Source organism: Scleropages formosus, chromosome 13, assembly GCF_900964775.1.
Source record: "Scleropages formosus chromosome 13, fSclFor1.1, whole genome shotgun sequence".
NCBI classification, from domain to species: Eukaryota; Metazoa; Chordata; class Actinopteri; order Osteoglossiformes; family Osteoglossidae; genus Scleropages; species Scleropages formosus.
This window is the reverse complement of record NC_041818.1, coordinates 8,938,422-8,965,090: the sequence shown is the minus strand read 5'-3', so window position 1 is coordinate 8,965,090 and position 26,669 is coordinate 8,938,422. Positions and strand designations below refer to the sequence as shown.

The window sequence follows — 26,669 nt, the reverse complement described above, 5'->3', positions numbered from 1 at the left end:
TAACGCTTGCGTCTGCTTTGTACCGCTGCTTGAAATTCTTCTTTAATTTCTATTATTTTCTTATGGGACCACGGACATACTTTGATAGGACGTTATACGGGCTATGGGTGTAGAAATAACCCACACTTGCCAAGCCCATACTGTACACACGATTTTATCGTCACTCTTGCGCTCTTCCCTAGGAACTAATAATACGGTTAGCCGCCGTTGCTGTGGGGAGTGAATTTGCTGTAGGAACCAAAACAACAGAGGGCGATGTGCTTCACGGATAGCGGTCCGTTTGTGGAAAAGGACGCAAATAAACAGCATCAGCGATAATAATATCGCTGAACTGAGTGTTTGTTCGCACAGGAGGACAGTCCGCTGTGCTTCTGTTTTACCATAAATATGTGCTAGATTTGATAAGTAGATGACGAGCTTCCTGCGAATTTGTCGAAAGTTTAACTACGTTGTCTAGTTAATCAGCCCAGTTGTTGAGTTGGTTAGCAAACACTCTGCATTTCAATTCATGTCGATTCGTAGTAGTGGTGCTTAAGATTTTTTAAAACAGGGTTAAACTTTAAGGACAGAAGTGAACAGCAGCAAGGTGAGTGTGTACACGGATGCAGACTTCAAGAACGATTCAGAGAGAGTCACATGATAATTATTATGATTTGACCCGAAACTGCCTTCCTTGTCAAGCACTTGACTTGAGCCCCAACTTCTGTGGCATTAATAATAATTGTTTTGTTTGTTTTCAAAGATATACATACGTATTCTGTTTAATAAAGCCTAGGGATCTGAACTTTCAAACAGCGTTTTCTCAAAATGTATTTTCTGTGTCCCATGTTCTGCCAAATGTGTCTTCACCTGTATCTCCATCTCTTTCTGTGTGGGGTGTATCATAAATTATCTCCAAATAACAGACAGTCAGTTACACTATGGAAGAGAAAAAAAAAAGTAGATAATATTTTGGTGGTCCACTGCTCAACTTAGAAATACTGTGGAAAATATTTGCCTGCTTCATTCTCTGAAGCGGAGTAGTGAAGAGCTGAGGAACACCTTGTCTTGCAGATCATGTCTGTGGAGCTGGATGTGTTTGTGGGGAACACCACCATCATGGACGAGGAGGTCTATCAGTTTTGGTTGGATGGCTACACTGGTTTGTTTTACGTTTATTCACTTACCCTACGCTTCTCCGTAGCAACTTACACCCTTATGCTTCTTTACAATTGTTTACACATTAATACATCTGGGTAATCTTGCTGGAGTAAGTTGGGGTAAGTACCTTTGCCCAAGGGTACTACAGCTGGAGGTGGGATTTGAACCTGCAACCTTTGGGTTTAAATAGCAGCAGCTCTAACAACTGGACTACCAGCCGGCCCCTTTTAATAACACGTGAAGAGGACTCACGGAATTGTGTTCGCCGTTCGCTTAATCAGACTGATCTGGAGGCCTGTTGTGGTGTTTGCTCCCCTCCCCCTCCAGTGAGTGATGCGGTGAAGGTGCGGATGGAGGGTGGCGTGCTGGAGGAGTGTGAAGCCAGCGCCGAGGTCCTGCAGAGCGACACAATGGACCAGTACCGCACCTTCCAGATGTGCGAGCGGCTGCTGCATACCCCCGCCAAGCTGGCCAATCAGCTGCTGTTTCAGATCCCTCCCCATCGGCAGGCCATGCTCATCGAGAGGTGTGCCACCAGTGTCTTTGCAACGTTCCGTCAACTCCGAGGGGCGTTTTTCTATTTCAGTGCCCTTTGCCCTGCTTTTTCCACATTTCATCCATTCTTCTTGTATGTCTTTCTGTTTTAGGTCAAATAGATTATAGCCATTGCAAGTGAAAGAATAAATGTTACGCTGCTTTATTAGCATATTGTCTGTCACGATGTTTGCAGAAGTACGGCTGACGACTTTATGCATTTCTGTGCCTTTATTCCTGCCTAAACTTGGCATTATGTATCGCACAGAGAAACTTTAACTCTGCATATAGAGGTTGTAAGAACAGATTCAAATCCCCATGTTTATTCTGCACTCATGCACATCCCTCAGTTGACCATGTATGCTGTTGTGTAGGTACTACGCTTTCGACAGTGCATTTGTGCGGGAGGTCCTTGGGAAGAAGCTGTCTAAAGGAACCAAAAAAGACCTCGATGATGTGAGCCTGAAGACTGGAATCACACTGAAAAGCTGTAGACGTCAGGTACGAGAGAGATGTTTGGACAAGGATGCACTTTCATGCTATTTTAACTACTAAAGTTATTTAAAATGGCAGTACAGTACCAATTCTGTTCTTGTCACTACTATCAACTATTTAATACCTTGGTTGTTATTAATTATTGGTTTTTATCAGGAAAAACATTCACTAGGCAGCGATAGTGATTAGTGGTTAACAGGCATTGAATCTGATTTGACTGATCGTACTCCCAAGACAGAGTATGTTTTCCTAAATTGCTTGTATGACAAGTAAATTGTAGCCATTGGCATGTTTTTTTTGTTAGTAACTCAGCATTGTTCACTACTGATTTAATTGTCGTTGCACATCCTCTCTCACAGTTTGATAACTTTAAGCGTGTGTTCAAAGTGGTGGAGGAACTCAAGGGCCCCCTAGTGGAGAACATTCAGACACATTTTCTGCTCTCGGACAAGCTAGCCAGGTGAGCATCGTGTTCCGCATGTGTGCGTTACTTTATGTTGCAGACTCTTCTCCAAATTGACTTCCAATGAACTCTGTGTAGTGTTATCAAACCACACATCTTATTCACCAAGGTGACTTACACTGCTAGACTACACTACTTACACTGGGTCACTCATCTGTACACCAGTGGAACACACTCTCTCTGTCACTCACACACTATGGGTACACCTCAACAGCAATGTATTTGGACTGTGGGAGGAAACCAGAGCACCTGGAGGAAACCCATGTAGAGAACATGCAAATTCCACACAGACTGAGCGGGGATCGAACCCACTTCCTCTCGCACCACCTGGGCACTGTGAGACAGCAGTGCTATTTGCTGTGCCACTGTGCCGCCCAGCTGCCCCTTTTTAATAACATGTGAACAGGACTCACACAAATCTTGTATGTTGAAGATGCGTCCTCCCCATGTCAAGAAGTCATGCAAAGGTCAAACCCATTACGTTTATCTCCTTCCTACTCCCTTTGGCTTTTTTTTGGTACAGTCTCACAAACCTTTCCCTCTGCCTGCTGGTTTTCTAGGGATTATGCAGCCATTGTGTTCTTTGCAAACAATCGATTTGAGACTGGAAAGAGGAAGCTGCAGTACCTGTCCTTCCAGGACTTTGCCTTCTGTGCTGGGCAGCTCATCAGCAACTGGACTGTAGGAGCAGTAGGTATGAATCAAAATAAGTGGCGTGTTACTACATTGCAGGCATTTCTGGTAAATGAGGGAAAGTCAATGCATGACATATTTAACATCAGTCTGATTTGTTAGAAAGGTAAGCGAGTGTTACGATGGTGTTTCAGAACAGACTTTTCACTCTTTAATTCTCCGTTTCACCTTGTCTTCACTGCCATATATGTTAAGTACATTTACATTTATTCATTTAACAAATGCTTTTCTCCAAGCAATGCACATCTGAGAACGATACAAAAGAAAATATAGTACAGATGGAAGTATGAAACATTGGGAACAACAGATTGTAACAAAAGGGCTTCTTGTGAAAACTTGTCAATTTTCAGTTCATAATGGAGACTGGACCAGAACAATAACACTCACTCACTATTACTTTAGTGTACTGCTTGTTGTGGACTGGATTACAGAGGTGTGCTGCCTCTCTTGGACTCGCAATTCAGAATAAATCTGTATTTTAACTTAACCGTGTATTCATTCTTATTCCGTATGTCTCATGAGAAGTGTGTTGCTTTAGAGAAAAGTGTCTGCTCACTGAATAAATGTAAATGTGATGTGTCTGCCAATGTATCCTTCAGATAACATGGTTGAGGATATGGATGTGGATCTGGATAAAGAGTTCCTGCAGGATCTGAAGGATCTGAAGATTTTAATCACTGACAAAGACCTGCTGGATCAACACAAGAGGTAGGCTAATGTATCTGTGTGTGTTTTTAGGCAACGCCACTGACGAATGTTCGAGTAAAAGTGAAATCATTGATATTGTTTACAGATGTATTGAGTCCCATTTGGCCTCATATTTCTCAGCCGTTTAAAAAGATCTGCAAAAATGTGCCTTTTTGCCCAATTTAAGTGTAGTTATTTGACTTTCACCACCATTTTAGCAATGTTAATTTGTCTATTTAACTAAAGTTTCTGAAAATATTGGACTGATTTTCTGAGGTAATTGAATTTCAGTAAGGCTAAAAGAAAAAAAAAGTTAACTCAGTGGTCAAATTTCATTAGTTACAGATATGATTTTCGTTTTACTTCTGCCAAAAAAAAACACTTGTATATGTTTACATGGACCCTCTTTGGTTAATTGACTAATTTTCCTTTTTTCTTAATGATCAGAAGGATGCTCTTGTATACTGTTGCTAAGACATCACAGTTTTATTTAGCTAAAAACAAAGTGAGTGCAAAATTCGCTGTAGAATAGAAAATGAATTTTTATGATACACATCAAATCAAAAAGTCAGACCCATTTCGGAGGTATTTTAATTAAGAACCATACTGATGCCACATTGGAGTGTCTGTGTGGTTCTGTTTGAGTTTCATCAGCCTGGCCTGACTTTTTGTCTGTTCTCTCTTTCTGTTTGTGCTTCACTGTTCCTCAATCAGTCTAGTGTGTACAGCACTCAGGGGAAAGACAAAAGTCTATAGTGAGATGGAGGCCAACTTCAAGGTGGGATTCATGATATCTTTCGGCACTAACGTTGGCCTCAACAGCAGGCTTTGGATCATCCAACATCATTCATGAAGCTGGATTTCTTTGAAAATGGACCTGAGTTTTGGCTCCCCTTCTAAGTGTCTACAAACCTTGATTTGCGTAAATATTTTTGGCATGTGATGTTGTACAGTAAATAACTTATTTGAAAGTATTCAATGCCTCTCTCTTCCTCACAGAACCTTTCTAGAGGCTTGATCAACATTGCTGCAAAGCTGACAAACACAAAAGATGTCAGAGATCTGTTCATTGACCTTGTTGAAAAGGTGTGTTTTTAGTATCCCTTCAGTTATTTTTCTTTTTTCGAGTAGGTTAGTCACACGGTTTGCATGCAGATTCGGTTTGATAAAGTACCATTCTTATGCCATTGAGAACAATACCTTAGCAGTTTGAGTTTTTTTCTTTGTAAAAGTTTTAACTCGCGGCAGCTTACTTGGTGTAAAATCAGTTTTTACAGTTGAATGTTAAATTAATATTTCAGATTGTGTACCGTTCAGTACAACAGCTGATCCCCTGACCTTTCAAATGTCGGTCGAAAGATGTATCAAATCAATCAGTGCTCACCACTCCTGTAACAACCTAAATGTAGGAAGAGAACATGTCCATTTCCAAACCTGTAAAAAGATGAGAAAGAAAGCATTTCAAGAACTGCATCTTCACAGAATTTAGAAATACTGTAAATTATGGGGTCTCAGTGTATTGACAGCACCGGTGATCTTGTTTCTCTTTTTCTCAGTTCATTGAACCTTGCCGGTCAGACAGGTGGACAGCTGCAGACATGAAGCTCTTCCTCATTCACTACACCAATTCCGCACACATTCTCGACACGTTCAAGTCAGTACTCATGTCTTTACTACTCCTGTTATGTTCTTGATTGTAGTATGCTAATAGGATTGTCTCCTAATGTAATTTTAATAGTTTTGGATCGGATCAGGTTTGCACAAATTTATCGTTGTAGTTGAGCCTGTTACTGGGTTCTGTATTTCTGCTTGGAGATTCCTCTTCTGAGTGAACATCTGATTGCAGAACTATTTAATGTGAATTGCTGTTGATTAATATCAGCTGGTAGTAATAATGCCTGGTAAACTAGTGAGTTTCGTGAAGGTCAGCAGTACACATATTTTTGAAAATGACTTCAGTGTTTGTAGTTTTTTTGAACTGGTACATGTTTACCTGATATCAATCCATTTTTGAGCATTTTTACTTTTTCACTGTTTTCACTACAAATTTTGGATGAGCATTTTTCTTTTTGAAAGTAACAGTGCAGTACTTTTACCTGAAAAATATGTTTGGCTTGCATACTGTGTTACTCAATCCCCCCCCGGTGACAATAACCATATTCATAATCATGAGCTGGTCTTTTAGGATATGCACTATATTGTGTTTGCCAAAGGAGGTCACTCTTTCCCCATTTACCTTGTTTTCATTTGTGCATTTCACACACTGTGTTTTACTGTTCACACAACTCTGAGGTTTGTGCTGTATGAACTTTTAAATACATATAATTGAATATTTTAAAAGTGGTGCATTTTTTTAGCAAACACTTTTCTCTAAAGTGACTTCCAGCAAACTCCATGTAGTGTTATCTGCCCACACACCTTATTCACCAAGGTGACTTACACTGCTAGCTACACTACTTATGATGGGTCACTCATCCATACATCAGTGGAACACAGTCTCACTGTCACTCACACACTAAGGGACTATGGGTGAACCTGAACAACATGTTGTTGGACTGTGGGAGGTAACCAGAGCACCCGGAGAACATGCAAGCTTCACACAGCCTGAACAGGGCTCAAACCCATGTCCTCTCACACCACCCAGATGCTGTAAGACAGCAGTGCTGCTTGCTGTGCCACTGTGCTAGTTTAGCTCTTTGTAATATTTCATACCTTCTAGTGGTTGATGTCAGTTTTTACCACACAAAATGAATCAGTGGCAAGTGTGAATACAATCCATTTTTTTGATTAAAAAAATTTATTAATCCTTCCAATATGAATTTCAAAATGATTACATAGAGCATGGAGGCAGTAGCACAAATGACTTACCTTACATACAGTGTAAGTGCCATGTACTTTTCGCTAGGTTGGGGATGCCCTGATGAAAAACATACAGAAATCTTTGCCTCTTTGTTGGGGCTAATATTATTTTGGTGCCTCCACAATACTTTGCACCTGTGGGCAGTGACATGATGAATTGTACACCCTGGTTTTGTGCTCATTGTGAACTTTGAAACATATTACATAGTGGTCTTAAGAGATTTATCTTTGCAATTTCATGTACTTGTGGATCACTGTGCCATATTATTGCTCGGTTAATTACGATAATAATGGGTTTTTAATGTATTCCAGATTTAGTTTTTTGTTATGAAATCCTTTTTTCCTTGGAAAACCGTAAAAAGGCTTCAAAATGTAATGGAAAAACATCATGGTGGTACTCAGATACTTACTGTTCCTTCTGTTTTTCTGTCCTCTGTGTAGGCATCAGGTGACATGGGACAGATACATGGGCGTCATCAAAAGCTGCATCTTGAAGATGTACCATGACTAGTTACCCTGTTGTTCACTCTCCTGCATTTTTCCAAATCCCTTGCTTATTTATTTAACCTGTGATAACCTAATCTGCCCGGATTTGGTTTTATTTTTATTTTTAAACTTCTCTTTTCTCTTGTCCCCATGTCCCTCCACCCACAACTGTTACCACCTCATTGTGCTCTTTCCTCTCTCCCTCTCGTTTCTCCTAGTTCTTCTGCTCTGTTTCAGTTGTGTGCATTTGTGTAAATATCTGCATATGTCTTAGCAGTTCAGAGATTCCTCTTTGTGTCCTGTAAATTGTAATTTAATCAGAGTAAAGATTTTGTTTGGCACTGTTGCGTTGTGTGTTTTAAGTGGGGTGTGAGCAGTCGTGTGCATGGAGAATGTGAGGTGACTGTGTCCCCGGGTGCAGAAACTACATACTGACTCTGTTTAAATGCATCAGTTCCCAAATATTCTCACCAACAGAGGGTAAATGCATTAAATACTCAGTGAAATGAATAACATAAATACCTGTGTATGTGGTTAAGTGTCACGGTATAATTTGAACTACTGGTTATTTTTTGGTTTTTTTTTAGCATGAAGCTTTCAGAGCCTCTTCCCTCACTTGTTTTGTGGTTCAACTGAAAATGTTCGTTTTTCCATTCATGTATTGAATTATGTTTAACTCTTAAAAGAACAAAATCATCTGTATGTGCGTCACTCTATAAGTTGGGCATTTGTACTGGCTATGCCTTTTTTAATAGTGCTCTGTTAACTAAGTAAGTACTTCAACTGCTATGGTGCTTCTTAAATCCATACATAAGCGTACATGTATTCCGATTTTGTAAGCAGAATGCTTATGTTTTTTTTTTTAAAAGAGACATGAAATCTTATTCTGGCCTTGCATCATTGACCAAGGTATAGTTTTCGGAATAAAAGGTTTCCACGTGCAGTGCTATTGCTGGAACACCTGAGAATACCCCAAAATACGGATGTGTGTCTCAGTATAATCATTGTGGGTGTTCTCATTATTATGATCAGTGATAAATTTAGTTTAGACAATGGAAACAAAAAATGCACCCATTACTGTCTTAACAGCTGCTGTCTTTTGTGACATCATCCCATTACGTGAATTCCCATTCTGTTGGATTTCAATTGTCATTATTTCTTATGGAAAAATTGGCTTCCTAGACATACAGTAAGTCACCTAAAATTTAATTAAAGTACCCAAATAAAAGCTATGAGGTGAAAAAAATAATGGAAACACTCAGGCACTCCAGAGCCTATCCTACAGTCACTGGGCACAAGGCTGGGGGAAATGTTCACCCTGGATGGGTCGCCAGTCCATCACAAAGTGGCCACATGTGCCCTGAATCATTCAGACATTACAGACAATTCAGTGTTGCCGGTTCACCTGAACTGTATGTCTTTGGACTGTGGGAATAAACCCACACAGACATTTAAACTCCACACTCACTGAACCAGATTTAAACCTGTGTCCAAAAGTTCGGCTGCTGTGAGGCAGCAATTCTACCTGCTGCACCATCATGCTGTCCAACAAAACTGGCATATTTCATTATTTATATAGCAAAAGGTATTATTTCTACATTTGTCTTCTGATGTTATTAATAATGTTATTAATCCTTAATTCATTTACCCTCAATAACTGCTTCTCCAGTGCAGGGTTGGGGCGGTCCACACGGTTCACTGCACAAAGACATTTAGAAAATTTAGCTCACAGTTGTCTATGATATGTCTATAATATAAAGAAATAAAATTCCAAAGACTGTCTGTGTCTCTGTAAAGCACACGGACACTATATACTAGAGTTATCCAGAAAATAGCTAGACTCACCACCAAAATGTCTTTTCCGAAAGTCTGACGCAAGCCACCGTGGAAAGAAAACGAGTAACGGGCGAAAATGCTGCTATACTGAGCAAAAAGCCTCTTGTATAAAGAAAGGGAATATTATATTTTCATGAACCGTTGTAGTGGTTTTTTGTTGTACTGGATCCAGTTATGCTATTTACATATTTAAAAAAAGAAATCTGGAACTGTTGAAAGTACTTCTCAGAATTAGTTATGATACTATAGTATACAGTAATTTGAAGGTGTCTGATTCCCAAAACTACTCTGGGTAGTAGAGCTTGTAGTGTAGTGGTTAAAGCTGCTCCCTTTAGACCCAAAGGTTGTAGGTTTGATCCTTACCTCTGGCTATAGCACCCCTAAGCAAGGTACTGACCCTCAATTGCTCTAGTAAAATTACCCACCTGTATAAATGTGTAGAATAATATTGTAAGTCACTTTGGAGAAAAGCTTCAGCAAAATGAATAAATGTAAATATGGTATTAATAGGCCATTGATAAAAGTAGAGTATTGACCAAACGATAGTGTAAGTGTGATGTGGACTGCACTTTGGAAATGAACAGACAGATTGTGGTGACTTTGGTGTGACTGCACTATGGGTTTGGAAAAGCAGAGCGTAAAATATGACAGATATGTTTTAGTGTAGGGGGGGCACGGGCACGGTTCCGTTCTCTGGCGGGTCTGGGGTTCGAGTCCCGCTTGGGGTGTATTGCGACGGACTGGCGCCCCGTCCTGGGTGCGTCCCCTCCCCCTCCGGCCTTGTGCCCTGTGTTGCCGGGTTAGGCTCCGGTTCGCCGCGACCTTGCTTTGGACAACCGGTTTCAGCCAGTGTGTGTGTATGTGTGTGTTTTTGTGTAGAAGCCATAATGTAAAACGAAGTGTCAACGCTGGTGCACCCCCCCCCCCCCCCTCCAAATGACAAACACGATTCTTCTTGGAGTACATCACATTAAACACTCTCAGGATGAAACACCGATGCCCTTACAATATTCACGCAATCAGAGCCGACACCTACTTACCCATTTGATGTTTGCGCTGTGTCATTTTGGCAAAAGTGATATTTTTAAACAACATTTCGCAGCGCCAGAGACAAGGTATCGCATATTTCTACCTTTGGCGTAATTACAGAGCGGAGGAGTAAAGGCGTGACTCCTGCATCGTGGCTCCGCCGTGACACTTCCAAGTCCATCCGAGTTCGTATCAGCCAGTAAAGACCCCTCCTTTAAGTATCTGGACAGAAAAAAAAAAAGAAAAAAGAAATGGACCAGTTTTCCAGTAAGACTTGTTGCTCCCTCCCTCTCTGCCTCTCTCCTCTTTAATTTTTGTCCACATTCCTTAAGCCTCTCTCCCCGGCTATAAATATCCGGCCATGTCCGAGCGAAGGCGAGGGAGAGCAGAAAAGAAGGAGGCAGGGAGAAAGAGGGATGAGGGGGAGGTAAGGATACGGAGATAGGGGCTGAGCTGGGGTGTGTTGGTGGAGTGCGCCAGCTGTTGGGGGTTGGGGGTTGGGGGTTGGGGGGTTGGGGGGGTGGCGCGGTTAAATGAAACCAGGTGTGTTATAAGAGTCGGGGGGGGGTGTGCATGGGGGGCATGAATCTGTGCACCGTTGTTCCGCCTGCGAAGGAGACGGATGTGGAATTTTGGAATTTGGGCCACAGACCAGGAATTTGCCTGCTGGGGGGTCAGAGTGGAAGGGAAGAGGACTGGGGGGGGTGGTGGGTGGGTTGGAGGAGAGCGGCGCAGGGGATCCGGAGGGGGGTAGGAACGGGCCGCCCCGCTTCTCGTCTTTCCCTCTCTCCCTTCCCCTCTCATGCATTCGCGCTGTGGCCGTGGACCTCTCCGCTCCGTCTCGCAGGGCCTGAGCGGCAGGGACGAGGCAGCGCCGCTCTAAGTGCGGGCGCCCGCGAATCACGCAGCCGAGGGCCGGGGGAGAGACCGTGCGGCGCGCACCCTCGGGACAGGGCGACGGGCCTCCTTTCCGCAGCCCCAGCGGCCGAAAGCGAGAAGGATAAAGCAAGGAGGGACTCCGGGACAAAGGAGGCGGGAGAGCTCTCCGCAAAGTCGGACCGTCCGGTGAGACCGACGCGCTTGCGAGGGTGTGAACGTGTGAGAAGGTAATTTTCGAGGGGTTTTCCGGGGGCCGCCGAGGGCAGGAGGACAGGGCGGCGGAGGGGGACGGGGAGAGAGCAGCTGAGCGGTCCGTGACGTGTCCTGAGAGCGAGGGATCCAGGACCCTGAGTGGGGGATATTTATTGTCCATCATTGTCGCACAGCGCGACCCTGGGATCCGCAACTGGAAGCGGGAGAGCTTGGGAGCACGGCTAGTGGCGTCCGATCATTATGAGACAGACCTGATACCCCCCTCCCCCCCGCACCTCCACCGCAGCTCCGGGTGACGCCAGCACGCCAGCTCATGATGGCTTGTTCACAAACAAACCTCTCGTCTGACACCCCGATGACTTAAAAAACTCGGGCGCCAGGCTCCGGTGCGGTTCACATCTGGTGCGAAATACTCTCACTGTTACCCAACCGCGTTGCTCAACCGCACGGCCCCGTCGCCGTAGTGGAGCTTCTGTCAAACGCTCCGTCTCCCGCAAAGAGATGAGCGATTTGCGCTCCCGGACACGAAGCACGATGGGAGTTAACGCCGGGCGCTTTTCGGCTTCCGTTGCTCTTGGCCGCTTGCTCGAGGCGCTCGTTGCTCAGCGTCCGTTTGCCACCCGCCGAGTGCCGGGGGAGGGGGGGTACGGCCAAGCCTCTCGGGCAAGGGCACGTGAAACAAAGCAGCAGGTGCCGGCAAACGTCGGGTTCAGGGACACAGTCCGAGTGGCGGAGCACCAAACGCCGCCTTGGTGTGCCAGCACGGCCTGTGTGTGTGTGTGCGCGTGTGTGCGTGCGCCGCTCCGCGTCCCTCCTTTATTTTTGTTTTCTCTTCATGAATCACGCTTGACAGATTGTACCCTTACACAGTTGGGCTTTTCACAGTTTGGAACTTGCAGGGTGCTTCAGGGGTCCAGGAGCAGCCGCGTAACACGTAGCGCGTAGCGCAGGGCTGTAACTCAACTAGTTGAAAGAGCGGGACAGGGACGCGCCGTGTTCGCCGTCGCTCTGTAAACTGCTGTTAAATGAGGTTCCCATGAAGAGGACAATGCGCAACGCAAGCTGTACTTATTTGAAGCGACAATAATTTAATTTTTTTTTATTAAAAGATGTAATTTTCTGAACCGCTTGTCCCATGCGGGGTCGCGGGGGAACCGGAGCCTACCTGGCAACACAGGGCGGAAGGCTGGAGGGGGAGGGGAAACACCCAGGATGGGACGCCACTCCATCACAAGGCACCCCAAGTGGGACTCGAACCCCAGACCCACCAGAAAGCAGGACCCAGGCCAACCCGCTGCACCACCGCACCCCCGTACACTAAACTATTCCATGATTTTCTGTTCTTCCTCTTGTTACCCGTTCAGTTACCTTTGGGTCATTTCCGATGGGGCGGTCTGGGGTCGGTGCTTTGGTGGAGGTGATCGCAGTGGGAGTTGAGATTCAAACCTGTGACCTTCGAGTGGAAGGCGATGACTCTACAAACTGCGGTGTCCAGTGAAAAAAAAAGTCATAAATTCATGGAGTGATGAAAGTCAGAAAAGCACGTGCAGAGAAGCGCAGGAGGATGAACTGGTGTCGTGTAAGAGCTGTTTCCTAATGCACCTGGTGTACTGTTACAACGGAAGGGAAAAAGTGGATAGCACAGTGGTGCAGCGGGTTGCTCTGCTGTCTTACAGCGCCTGGGTCGCTTGGGTGTCGGTTCAAATCTGGCTAAGGTGGTGTGGAGTTTACGTGTCCTCCCTATGTCTCTGTGGGTTTTCTCCGGGTGTTCTGGTGTCCTCACACAATTCAGGTAAATGGGTCCCTCTAAAAGAGGTGTGTGTGTGGCTATCTTGTGATAGACTGGCATCCTGTCTGGGGTGTTTCCCGCTAGTCTTGTACCCAATGATTCTAGGATAGGTGGAGGACAGTGGGGTCTAAATAAAGTTGCTGCTGATGTAAGGTGTCTGTTGTGATGGAGAGGACAGGGCATGGGGCATGCTGTGTAGTGGTGAGCTGGCTAAGGGGTGAGAGTTGCCCCCCACTGCTAATGTAGTGGTTAGTGCATCTGCCTTTGGACCCAAAAGGTTCAGGTTTGCATGGGCATGGTGGCACAGTGAGTACTGCTGCTGCCTCACAGCACCTGGGTGGTGTGAGAGAATGTGGGTTTGATCCCACTTCAGTCTGTGTGGAGTTTGCATGTTCTTCCTGTGTCTGTGTGGATTTCCTCTGGGTGCTCTGGTTTCCTTCCACAGTCCAGAGAGAAGCTGTTGAGGTTCCCCCATAGTGTGTGAGTGATACAGAAAGTGTGTGTGTTCCACTGATGTATGGATGAGTGACCCAGTGTAAGTAGTGTGTCTAGCAGTGTAAGTCATTGGGTGCTCTGGTTTCCTCCCACACTCCAAAGACATTCTGTTCCGATTCACTCACAGCGTGAGTGACAGAGAGAGTGTGTTCCACTGATGTATGGATGAGTGACCCAGTGTAAGTAGTGTATCTAGCAGTATAAGTCACCTTGGTGAATAAGGGGTGTGTGCTGATAACACTATGTAGAGTTCATTGGATGTTGCTTTGGACAAAACTGTCTGATAAATAAATAAATGTAAATGTAATCCCACTCCCAGCTGCTGTACACTTGAGCAAGGTACTCACTCTAAATTGCTCCAGTAAAATTATCCACCTGGGTAAATAAATAATGTCAGTCACTTCGAGAAAGGCGTCAGGAGTAGACGTCTTCCGAGGGGATTGAGCTGGTGCTCGGAGCCGCTCCGTGCGGCCGAAGTTCTCGGACCACTAAGGTCGTCCGCGGTTTGAAGGCTGCGCCGGCTGCGAAGGTTTTCACACGCTGGCGAAGAGCAGCGAAAGACTCATCGTCAGGGTCCTTGAGCAGCTTAAGCTCCGGGATACCCCACCGGGGGCCTCGGTGCCTGGGGTGGGACACACAGCCCCAGTTGCACAATGTGGTTAAGCGTTGTTAGAAATGCCTGCCACGGTTCCATGTACTCTGTGTACGCTTAGGGTCCCATTTCCGGAACGGTGACAGGTGGCGCTGGGTCACGGCACGGCTCCGGAGGGTGAAGGGTGGTTGGTTTGGGACTGGGAACCCACATCCTCCCGAGGTGCGGCCGTCTCTCGGTGCGCGTCGGCAGCCCGCCAGCGACCGCCCGGCGGCCGCCCTCTCCCTTCCCCGCAACGCTGGCTCGAGAGGCGAGCGACGTGTTTCCCGTCTCTTCTCACCAGATCTTTGTTATTTTGCTCCATTTCTCTGGGAAGCCGCCCACAGGAATCGACGCACTTTCTGGGGTATCTGCTGCAGTGGCGTCAGCGGGGCCGAGCCTTGTTTACTTAGTGCTGGCGTGGCTCTGTCGCCGCGCGCAGCTATGCGCGCGTTGCTCCGTACGCGCTCGTCTGCGTGCGGGCGGCTATGTCATTTCAGCACACGTGTCCGCGGCTCCGCTTTTACTGCGGCGGCCGCGCGACGGGACTGCCCCGATCATAAACCCGCCTCAATTTAGCAGCATCCACGCGAAGCGTGCTCTCTTGCTCTGTATGCCTCTACTCCCTATCACCTGTATGACTGCCGTATGAGGGTGTGAGCGACCCGTGGCGGCAACAGACGGTTACGCGACACTTCAAGCTTTGGAAATTGCCGCCACCTTTCGAGAGGTTTTAGGAAAAGGGGAGAAAGAATTTTATGTGTTTTCGCAGCTATATATTTTCACTGGAGCCACTCAGGTTTAGTGCCTCCCCCTCTCAAGGGGACAACAGGAGGGGCCTGAGCCTCGTGCGCTGGGCTGCGTGTTGGGCCGCGGTGCCGGGCGTTCCAGACTCCGCTGTTTGCGAGCGTGTGTGTCAGCGTGCACGTCCTTCTGTGGCTTTGCGGTCTCCCGCCTTGCGTTGTGGGTATAATCATGGCAACAATAGCACTGTGTCCTGGTGTCTGTGTGTGTATGAGTGTGTGTGTGTGTGTGTGTGTACCCAAGCAAGAGTCAACAATAGCTGTGAGACCCGAGGGGCAGCAGACTCAGCAGTGTTTCCGAGGTTTGACCGCTTGTGTATACAGCAGGGTGTGTGTGTTTGTGTTTGTTCGTCTGCGGGGGTGTATGAATATGCGTACATGCTTCTTCTGCCCGGGCAGACGAAGGACACTGATTATAACCTCTCTCTCGCTGACACCATCTTTCTTTCGGAGGCACAAGCGGGCCGACTATTTTCCATATGTTGCTCAGCGCCATTACAGCCAAATTGCTTCTCTCTCAATAATAACTTTATACGTATGTGTATGTATGTATCTATATTAGATAAAGTCATAATATATGAGAACTGTTTATGTATATATATATATATATATATATACACACATAAATTCATATATATGTATTCATATATATATGTATACACTGTATATTTATATATAGATACATGTATATGAACAGCTCTTTTTTCTTCCTGCTGGAAGAGTAAAGGTGTAAGTAATAATGTGACTTACAATATAGCATAAGTTATTATATATATTACTAATGAAGAGCATAATATATATAAGCTTAATAATATTGTAAACTATGGGGTTTTGCCCGCTGCAGAAATACTGAGTAAAGCTGCTCTAAAGCTCGTTTCCCTCACTTCTCGAACAGAGGCGTACCTTGGTGTCGTCACCGGAGTGGGAAAACAAGAGGGAGATTGTCCAGCATGCCAGGGGAACGAGCAGCTTTTCTTGCCACTTTTCAGTTACCCCTTTCACGTTTCATGCCATTTTAAAACGTTTTACACGTTCAGCTCCTCGCTCACAAAGCTTTGCGAGCTGCAGCAAAGGGAGTTTTGTGCCTTTCGAGCTGCGGCCTTCGGTATCGTCTCAGCTGATGTAACCTGCCTAACCCTTTTTTAGAAAAAAAAAAAAAATAAACAAGGATGCGAAGAGAAGATGGGAAACAGAAAGTGAATTAAAAAGTGTCCTTTTCGGTTCTTGCGCGTTTCCAGCTTTTGCATTATTTTAACTCACAGCAGTTTCATCGCAAACAGCCACGGTTCTGTTTAATCGCGACACAGTATGTTCATTCACATCTATGCGTACGAAGCTGACAGATTTGTCCAAGGCTACACCAAATATGTGAACCCTATCGGGATGGTCATTATTCCTGCAGAACATATTAAAACAAACTCACAAAATCGAAATGTTAAAATAAGCTTACGAGATGAATGAATGATTCTGATTTACACACCCGATTCTATTGACCTACTTGATTTAACCAGTACAACTTGGGCTTCGCTTATTTTTGCACCTGCACTACTTGTGTGTTTCTACTATACACATGATTTCCTCTAAACCAACACACGGAACTGGTCATTACACACCTGTTATGACACATGAGACGCATTGATTCTCATTATATAATGATGGTGATAAAACTAAGGGACTGTCACGTCCACACCCACAACGCAAGTGACGACACCTGACTCCGCGCTAGCTCCTGAGTAATCGCTCACCCTATAAAGACCCTCTTCAGCTCCCGTACCGTTGCGGAATCTCGTTTGGGACAACCGGCCTTCCTCACTTTACCACACACACCTACTCTATTCACGATCTCCGGTTTTTTGACTCCTTGCTTCGTTCTCCGACCACGTCCACGGATCCTCATTCCTGTCCTGTTCGCCGATCGACCGACCCTTCGCCCGTCCCTGGTTTTGAGAACTTCCCTCAACTTCAGACAAACAACGCTGAACTGTGTTCCGCGTGACAGGGACACAGCACCGTATGTATTTACAGCTGTCTACCCATCACACACTCAGACACAGTGCCACTCAATACAGGGAGTTTATAGTGATCATCTCACACCTTTCGCCTGTCTGAGGAAATCCACAGAAACCCGGGGAGAACGCGCGAACTCTGCACCCGATTTGAACCCGCAGCCGAACCCGAAGGCCGGACCTCCGTGCCACCGCACTGCTGGTGATGCCTTTCTCCAGCAACAACAAACATGATCTCTCCTGGTTCAGTCCCTGAAGTACGATTAGCGCTTCGGTTTGATTTGAATCCGTTGCTTGTTTTCGAGATTATTGAAGAGATCATCATTTGAATCAGCTCGATTCAAATCTAAAGTCCAAGTCCAAGTCTTTTAATCCCTTTCTAATTAAAAAATTGTCAGAAAACATCTGCCAAATATGAGCAATATCTATTTGAATGGGGTTTACTATAAAACGATAAGTAGCCCTCTATTAACTCTTGGTGCTCTTACTGGTAGCCGATGAGACTCTATAGATCGTCTCTCTAATGTTGCTGTCTGTGAATGAGGAACTTCTCTACATTTAAGTCTTTACATGTGTAATGCTCGTTTGATTTTTTTTTTAAATCATTATAATAATAATCCTTATAATCTGTTACCTCTTTTCAAGACAGCTTCCAGTGGTAGATGTTCATCTTTACAATGATTAATATATATATACTCTGGGGTGTTTTTACTGTGTCGATTCAGGGTAAGTACATTGATCAATGGCACTAGAGCACAAGTGTGATTTGAACCAGGACCCTTTGACTGCGGTTCGGCTCTTCCAATAAGAATACACTGCTGTACAAACGGGTAAAAAATTATAAGTAGCTTAGCACAGTCTACCTATGTACCTTGGACAAAGGCATCAGGGGAATGAGTAAAACGTAGTAAAACTGTCTCCCAGCAGCACTCAGCTCACCCTCTCATCCACTAACCTAGTGTTTTTCTCCCACCAGGTCCATCACACCGCTCTGAACCCTGCAGGAACACAGGCTCCACTTTCAGCCTTACCTGCTGCTTCTTTACGGCGTCCGCGTGGCCAGCCGCACGTTTGCGTGTGTGTGTGTGTGTGCGTGTGCATGCGCATGTGTATGTGTGATCATTCCACCCACCTGCTCTCCAGTTCCCTCCACCCAGAGGAGTTGTGTGAACGTGTCCATCTCTCTGTCCTGCCCAGCTGGCTGCGAGCATGTGGGGCGTGCGTGTGCCACTGCTGTGCGTGTGCGCGTTCCTCCTCCTCCCCCGCACTGTTTCGCAGCCTCCAGCCGAGAGTGACACCTACACGGTAAGGAGCGGGCAGGGTCTTCTCTTCCTCGCCCCAACACACACCCTCCCGCCCCTCTCGTTCTTCCTTGCGGCACTTTGTTCCGAATGCTTCTGTGTCCTCCAGATTTCAGTTTCCCCAACAATTATAATTCATCTATATTTCCCTCCCGTAAAGGATGACTTTTTTAATACTAGTCGCTATCTTTCTGTCTGTCTCTATGTTGTAGGAATGCACAGATGGCTATCAATGGGATGCGCAGACCCAGCACTGCAAAGGTGAGATTCATTGCACCGCCCCCCCCCGCCCACTCCCTGTCCTTTCATATCCTCTGGTTTCCTGTTCTCCGGTCAGCCTGAGAACCCCTTCCCCATCTCTCCCCATTAGATATAAATGAGTGTGAGACCATTCCTGAGGCCTGCAAGGGGGAGATGAAGTGCTTCAATCACTATGGTGGCTACCTTTGCCTCCCGCGCTCCGCCTCAGTCATCCCTGCCCCAGACCCCCCCAGCCAGTTGCCGCACAGCCCGTCCCATGGCGACAGCGAGACCTTCAACTCCTGCCCGCTGGGGTATGAGCTTCAGGGAAACAACTGCGTGGGTGAGTGTGGGGAGTTGGATGGGGTCCAGGACCAGAGAATACTATTGTGATTAAGGGTTGAATGGGGGGGGGTGACTCAGTCCATTTGGAATCTGGGACAGTGAGACAGCTGTACCTACAGCAGATGCGAAGTATGACTTGCTATTAAAGCGAAGCGGTGAACTGTGGGGATGGCGGGTTGTAAATGCGGTACAGTTGTTTGTATTCAAGGAACTGGAATTGTTCAGACCAGCCAGATTTTTTTATGTGTGTTTGGTGCTCGACTCTATTGTGTCGCCTGCTGTGGTTCAAGCGGTCAACGTGCTGTGTGTGGGGTGTTATTAACGCACCGAACAACTATAAATGGGCGCCGCACAGCTGGTTCGACTCTTGCCGACCGCTCTGCTGCTGGCTGCAGATGTGGACGAGTGTGAGCAGGACACGCACGACTGTCAGCCCAGCCAAGAGTGTTTCAACAGCCCTGGCGGCTACACCTGTCAGTGTCCAGAGGGCTACCGCAAGGTCGGCACGGAGTGCATCGGTAAGACGCCGCCCTGGTGCCTACCCCGTCTCGGTGCTCCGTGACCTCCCCAAGCTCTCGCCACCGTGGCGTCGCCCTGCAAACTCCCACATATCAAACACCACATATTCAGCTGTCTCAGTGTGTGATGGTCACTGTTCTCACTACGTACCGTTACTGTATGATCTCCGGTGTTGACTATCCCCAATGTCATCCCCTATTACAATTATTCATTTAGCACACACACTACTCCAAAGCAAAGTACAGGCATCCCTCGATTTATGCAATTAATCCGTTCCTGAAAAGTGTGCATGTATCAAAATTTTCCCTCGTTGCGAGAAAAAAAATAATAATGTGTTCCCAGTCCATCCAAAAACCCTAAACAAATAAGCCCAAACATTATGAGAACACTATGAGACACCTAAATAACTCCCCACCCCTGATTTCAGCACAATATAAAATACATTGGTAGAATTATTGCTCAGGGATAATTCCCATTTTTCTCTTTAATTGATCCATTTTTTTGCAGGATGAGTGATAAACCAAGCAGGGATCCACTGAGCACATTTCATTCAATTAAATGACCCAACCAATATGGACGACAGACACGCCTATGGAATTGCATACACTTCCCACAATGCACTGCTCTCTTAAAGCAACACTCTCACTTTCCGAACATCAGCGATTGGAGGGGTCTGGGTGCAGACACACAAACTACACAACACTACTGCGCAATGTGTGACTTTCCACTTTTTTTTTGCAGCGCTTTGGATAAATTTCGTTGTATTGATGTTTTCGTTGAATAATTTTAAAATTGGACTTCAAAAGCCAAGAGCTGTTATACCAAAATTCCAGATAAAGAGGGTTCATAAATATAATGGTGCCCCTATTGAATGATTATTCAAGAGTACATCTGTCCAAGACTACACCTTTGTCCAAGCTGAGCTGCAGTGCAAGATAAACCACACTAAACACTACATTTGAGCAGTACACTGAACACCACAAGTACTGACACATTTATAGAGAAGAGCTGTGTAGCACACACATTCACTCCCTCACAAATGCACGCACTAAAGACGGTTATAATTCCCCAACTCACCCGAAACATACGTTTTTGGACTGTGGGAGGAAACAGGAGCTCCTGGAGAAGGTCCGCATGAAAACAGGAAGAGCAGGCAAACTCCACGCAGACCGAGCCAAGTCTGAACCCAGATCGAAATGCAGAACCCAAGCGCAGTGCGGCACCAGTGCTACCCGCTGAGCCAATACGCTGCTCTAGCTAGTGTTCTTTTCATATTTTGATTATTTTTATGTCGTTGTTCGTATTCTCACCTGCGCTCAGACATCGACGAGTGCAGGTACAGGTATTGCCAACACCGCTGCGTCAACGTGCCCGGCTCCTTCTCCTGCCAGTGTGAGCCCGGTTTCCAGGTGGCAGGGAACAACCGCTCCTGCGTGGGTGAGGCCCTCTGCAAAGTCGCATCCGCACAACACCCACACGTACTTTTACTCGCTCGTGTGAGAACACGCCGCAGCCGCCTGGAAGATGAGAAACGTAAAGAATACCGGAAATGAGATCTATATGTTTTGCGCGTATCTTCAATTTCTCTTAATTTTCGTGTGAAAATACGTCATTTCTGCCTCCACATGTGTGTTCCTGGGTCCTCCACCTCTGCGCCTTCCCCTCAGATGTGAATGAGTGTGACATGGGTGCCCCCTGTCAGCAGAGGTGTTACAACACTTACGGCACGTTCCACTGTCGCTGTGACCAGGGCTACGAGCTCGGGCCGGATGGCTTTGCGTGCAACGGTAAGGGACAGCCGACCGCCCTCCCGTTCATCGATACGTCTGTCTGTGTGTATTTTACACATTTGTCTATCTTTTCTTCTGCCCGTCTGCCTCCTTGCCCGTTTTCCCACACGTCTGTCAGTGCGCGATCGACGCGACAGGGCACCTCGGCCGCGGCGTCCGAGACGCACCTTCCCCGTCGCTCTTGCTCTCGCAGTCCTTGCCGCTGTAGACGATCGCTCATTTAGAAACGTTTAGGAATTAAATAAGGCCCGCGTGCGGCTTTATGCCACATAGATGTGTAGTTTATTCACAAGCCGTCTGGATTTTAGCGCCGCAATCGAGGGTGAGTGCCTCACTTAAGGCTGAGTGATCGCTCCCATGATTCTTCCTGTCTTGCCAAGAAGGCGTGCGGTAGCCCTGGATGGGGCTGGGCTGGTGTGGCATACTAATGGGTCGGGTTTCTCTGCGTGGGAGACAACCCCCCCCCCCCCCCCCCCCCGCCTCCCCCTTCATCCCGGAGCTCCGTCATGCGATGACTCATGGCTGGCGGCGGTCAGGGGAAGCCCGACTGCTGTGGCGTGCCCAGCTGTCCGTCGTGACCTCTCTCCACCCACTTGCACAGACAGAAAACCGGGAGCTTTTCAAAAAAGACCCTTCTCACTTTACGCCCAGGGCTGTGCTGCTGTATCTTAAACAAGGAAACCAAACCCTGACCGTGCTGGACTTAGGTTAAGTCCTCTAATTAAAGTCACAACATCAGCAACAGTGCTTATAATAATTCATAATAATCAACGGTACGTAGTGCATCCAACCACATTACTCAAGTAAAAGTACTCATCCAGAAATTGACCGGAGTGAAACGAAATAGTTGTAAATGCCAAAAAACCACTCCAGCGCTGAGGTCGCTCTGACTGAAATGAAACTTTTTCAGTGTCATAAGCCGCTAGCGATGTTAACAGGAACATTTTTTTTTCCCTAAAATGAATAAAAATAGATATTATTAGACTAGTCAAAGAAATGCAAACCAAATCAAAGTCCACAGTCTGCCTCTTATTATTGTTAACCCTTATTTAGCTGGTCCCTTTGTCCAAGGCGTCTTACACTTCTAGATTTGTGCACTAGATTATTTAGAAATATTCTGATTTACCCATTTATGTAGCAGGGCAGCTTTACTGGTGGAATTCGGGATAAGTACCTGGATCGGGGATTCAGACTCGTGTCCTTTGTTTGCGAGACCGACAGCTGTAACCACCACATTACCCGCTACCCCGAGGTTTTATCATTTGTCTTCTATTTAGCCGACACCTTTATCCAAAGTGTCCAACAGCTCTTTACCAGTTTAACCAGCAGGGCATCAGTTTCACGGTCTGAAGCGTCTCACTTGTGATACTTGTCCCACAAGTGACGCTTCTGGGCCTCCGCTGCTTTTGTGTATCTGTGTCACCTCCACGCCCACAGCACGAGCAACAACACCTGACTCCGCACTAACTCATGAGTCATCACCCACCTTATAAAGACCCTCTTCGGCTCCCGTATCGCTGCGGAATCTCGTTTGGGACAACCGCCCTTTCTCGTGTTACCACACGCACTCTTGCTCTGTTCACGATCTCCGGTTTTTTTGACTCCTTGCTTCATTCTCCGACCACGTCCACGGATCCTCGTTCCCGTCCCGTTCGCCGATCGACCGACCCTTCGCCCGTCCCTGGTTTTGAGAACTCACCTCGTCCCTCTGCTTCTGACGAACAACGCCGCGCTTGGGTTCAGCCATCCTGGCTTCCTGCGTTCCGCGTGACAATCTGCTTCAAATGAAAATTGCCGTGTTTATATACATGGTTCCGTGTTCACGTATACGCTGGTATGATTAGGGCACCCAGTTGCAGATGCTGGGATAAGTTACTTGTCAGACTTGTTCAGAAGGGCAACAGCTCTGTTTGAAATGGAGAAATCGCTGATCCGCAGAATGCAGGGAAATGCCGCCGTCGTTCCCGACTGACTCAATTTCGCGAATCTGCTTTACGCTGCTATTTTGCAGTGGTAGTTGGCAGAGTTGGACGGTTGGACACCTGTTTTGTGGGGGGGGGGGGCTGTGACCGATCTTGCTTTCGCCGATGCCAAATCCCACACGTAGGTGACACCGCGGCACCGGGAGACGTACACTCTGAAACTGCTATCTGGACACCCGCAGCGCACGTCCGGCTGGAGAGCGCTCCTCACTTTGCTTTGCTGTCCTTTCCTGGTGCAGATATTGACGAATGCAGCTACTCCAGCTACCTTTGCCAGTACAAGTGCGTGAACCAGCCGGGGAAGTTCTCGTGTGCGTGTCCGGAGGGGTACCAGCAGCTGGGAACACGCCTCTGCCAGGGTAAACATCCCCCGTCCTCAACCTTAAGAACTACAGACATGTCAGTTCAACACCGCTGGATAGTTTCCGAAGTGCTTCTCTCTAGTTTGACGTGTACCACATGTTACTCGGGTACGTTTAGCGTCAATGTGGTGCCGGCAGTGGACACGCTCAGACTGATGGTTCCAGATCCGCTCTCTTAAGGGAGAGTTTTAGCTCTTCCTTTTCCCTGCACACTGGTTGTCACTACATGTCTGTCACCTGGCTTGATGTTCCCTGATGCCCCACTCTTTCCTTCCCTCACGCTCTTCGCCCAGATGTGAATGAGTGTGAGACTGGCTCGCACCAGTGCGCCGAAGGGCAGACCTGCGTAAACCTTTACGGGGGGTATAAGTGCGCGGACACCAACCGCTGCCAGGATCCCTACGTGCGGGTCTCCGACAAGTGAGTCCCGCTTCGAGATGCGTTCCCGAGGAGCACGTGCACCTCGGCGCTGACCTTGGCGCGCGAAGCCGCGCGCCCATGCAAATCGCATTACGTTTAAACAGTCTTACATAGTTCCCTACAGAAAATGCAGACATTTTTGCAGTTGCTGAACTAAATCTGACCTGCATGTCTCTAACATTTGGAAGGGCATTCCTAACATCATTATCAAGACTATTATTTCCTGTTTTCCGACCTTAAGCATTACATACTTTCCCCATCTGAGTGTAATCCAAGTATCGGAAAAATGTAACCATGTGCTGAGTGTTAAATTGGAAACAGGTGCATAACAGTGTGGATAATATCGTTCACTCGTTTTCTTGGCTCCGCGAGTCAAATATTTGGAGAATTTAGAACACGTTGAATCAATTGGGTTGCTGGGGGTAAGGAGAGGGGCAGTCTGGCTCGCCAGGGAACTATTTTACGTTGAAATATATGGACACATACCCTGCAATGGACTGGCGTCCCGTCCCGGGCGTACCCACCTCAACCCTGTGCCCAGTGCTTCCGGGATAGGCCCCAGATCACCGCAATCCTGCTCGGGACAAGCGGTTATTGAAATTGGATGGATGGATGTATGGACACACGCAGTCACTGTATCCCACCCCCAATGGCACCTGCCGAAACCGGCAACCCACCATCCGCATCTAAGAAGGACTACAGAATGAGTTGTCATGCTGTCCATACGAGCCTGTGACTTTGTTCAATCAAACCTCCGTCTATAACTGTGTAAACCAACAGCACATGGCCTCTATTATTGAGGTTCGTTATGTTCCACTCTCCCCCTGTTGACTAAACGAGCTTCACTCGCATCACATGCCTATGATAAACACTTGTGCAAAGATACGGAAAAAACCATCGGTAAAATATGTAAAACTCCTGACTCCTTGCTCCCCCCGCCAGTCGCTGTATGTGTCCGGTGTCTAAACCCGCCTGCCGGGACCTGCCCTTCTCCGTTGTGCACCGCTACATGAGCTTGACATCCGACCGTGCCGTCCCATCGGACATCTTCCAGATCCAAGCCACCAGCATCTACCCCGGGGCCTATAACACCTTCCGTGTCCGCTCTGGGGATGACGGCGGGGATTTCTACATCCGAGTGAGTGCGGCAAACGCTCTGCCGTTCCCGTTGTACATCTTCTGACCCCGCTGGCCTGCTGGCCTGTGCGTCACACACCTTAGTTCATACATCTCAACCCTTGAGCGACACAAGCCTGTCTACAAGTTTCAAAGTACAAGTCATCCAGTACTTGATGTACCCTTGAAAGATCATGCAGGTTCAAATGAATACCTGACACACCATAAGTCTTCAGCCGTTAAAGTTGTTAATCACTCAGTCGGTCATGCCTCTTGTTTGTACGTGTCTGATTTTTCCCTACAGCAAATAAACAACATCGGTGCCATGCTGGTCCTAGCCCGTACGGTGACCGGACCCAAGGAGTATGTCCTGGACCTGGAGATGGTGTCTGTGAACCCAATCATAAGCTACCAGACCAGCTCTGTCCTGCGCCTGTCCATCTTTGTGGGGCCATACTCTTTCTAGAGAGTGAGAACGAGACTGAGAGAGAAGGTGGGAGTGAGTGAGAAATGTAGGAGAGACGAGAGTGGAGTGAGTAAAAGGGAGGGAAGGAAGAAAGGGGTAGAAATGTAGAGAACGATGGGGGTGGGGACGGTCGGATGAAAGGAGAAAAACTCAAGTCCGCATTCATCTCCATTTAGACCATCGTTCACTGGTCCTGTCTGGATTTTCTTTAAAGAATCATGATAGTATCAAACAGTTGCCAATACCAGGTCAAACTACAAGAGTTCCTAACTGTCCAAATATCGCATCTCGCAGCCAGCAATGATGGTATTAATGATACCATATGTAACTAAATGTCGAGCAAGAAGTTCCTCTGTTTGTGCACTGGCCTCTGCTCAGGACATTCTGTGGGCAACAAAGTAAGTGTGCATTACATTCAAAAGCAGCTTGTCTCTCCTGCAGGCCGGCAGCACGAGAAAAAAAAAAAAAAAAAAAAAAAAAACTGTGCAGATGGTTGAAAACAGGAGACAGATTGGAATAAGAACCACACCCATTGTGTCTAGTACCTGCTGAGCCCAAGGAAGCCCTTCATTACCACTGCTGTTTTAGAGATGGCTGCTGTATGGCTGCTTTACCTCGGGCAGTGTGCTGTAGTAATTAACCACACACACACACACACACACACACACACACACTCTGAGCTTCGCTGTGTAGTTTCTTGGGGAGATCCTTCTTTGCTCCTCAGTCCTTCCCCAACATGGCTTTGCAGCAAGGTGCACACGGAGGTGAAAGAAGTGAGGGAGGACAGTGTGTTCAGGTGGTGGCGCTGTTCGTCCCATCAAACCCCATTTGTTCCAGATACCCATTGAAATCGGCATCCTCCACTGCTTCCATCTCCCCTTACCCTCCACCCCGGGGTCATTTACCATGTTTGGTGTCAGGGGTGATGACAGCCACCTCGGAAAAAACATTCATCCTAGAAGGTCGCACGAGAGGCAGGTCCTGTGTCGTTTTGAGTCCGCATTTGCTTTGCTCGAAGTGATATCGCCGCACCTCATCATTTCTACGCACGGGGCAGTGCCGTTTTTACAGCTCCTTATCCCTGTTTAAT

The 26,669-nt window shown here is 46.9% G+C and overlaps 2 protein-coding genes across 7 annotated transcripts; both read left to right on the top strand.

Annotated features, from left to right (window-relative positions):
- Positions 1–7,698, top strand: fibpa (fibroblast growth factor (acidic) intracellular binding protein a). Its single transcript, XM_018737289.2, has 11 exons — positions 1–586; positions 1,054–1,141; positions 1,468–1,666; positions 2,049–2,175; positions 2,529–2,629; positions 3,193–3,326; positions 3,925–4,033; positions 4,727–4,790; positions 5,012–5,098; positions 5,569–5,666; positions 7,313–7,698. Exons 2-11 carry the CDS (start codon positions 1,057–1,059, stop codon positions 7,380–7,382), a joined length of 1,074 nt encoding a protein of 357 aa, XP_018592805.1. The 5' UTR covers positions 1–586; positions 1,054–1,056; the 3' UTR covers positions 7,383–7,698.
- Positions 7,699–10,573: 2,875 nt separating this feature from the next.
- Positions 10,574–25,929, top strand: efemp2a (EGF containing fibulin extracellular matrix protein 2a). 6 transcript variants are annotated; one of them, XM_018737285.2, is made up of 12 exons: positions 11,208–11,328; positions 18,015–18,115; positions 18,236–18,343; positions 18,552–18,600; positions 18,710–18,922; positions 19,320–19,442; positions 20,764–20,880; positions 21,111–21,230; positions 23,455–23,574; positions 23,871–23,997; positions 24,940–25,135; positions 25,418–25,929. In XM_018737285.2, exons 3-12 carry the CDS (start codon positions 18,248–18,250, stop codon positions 25,577–25,579), a joined length of 1,323 nt encoding a protein of 440 aa, XP_018592801.1. In that variant the 5' UTR covers positions 11,208–11,328; positions 18,015–18,115; positions 18,236–18,247; the 3' UTR covers positions 25,580–25,929. The 6 variants fall into 6 exon arrangements, with proteins under 6 accessions (XP_018592800.1, XP_018592803.1, XP_018592801.1 ...); XM_018737284.2 differs by lacking the exon at positions 11,208–11,328 and adding an exon at positions 10,574–10,649 and having other exon boundaries at positions 18,015–18,343; XM_018737287.2 differs by lacking the exon at positions 18,015–18,115 and having other exon boundaries at positions 10,937–11,287.
- The last annotated feature ends 740 nt before the right edge of the window (positions 25,930–26,669 follow it).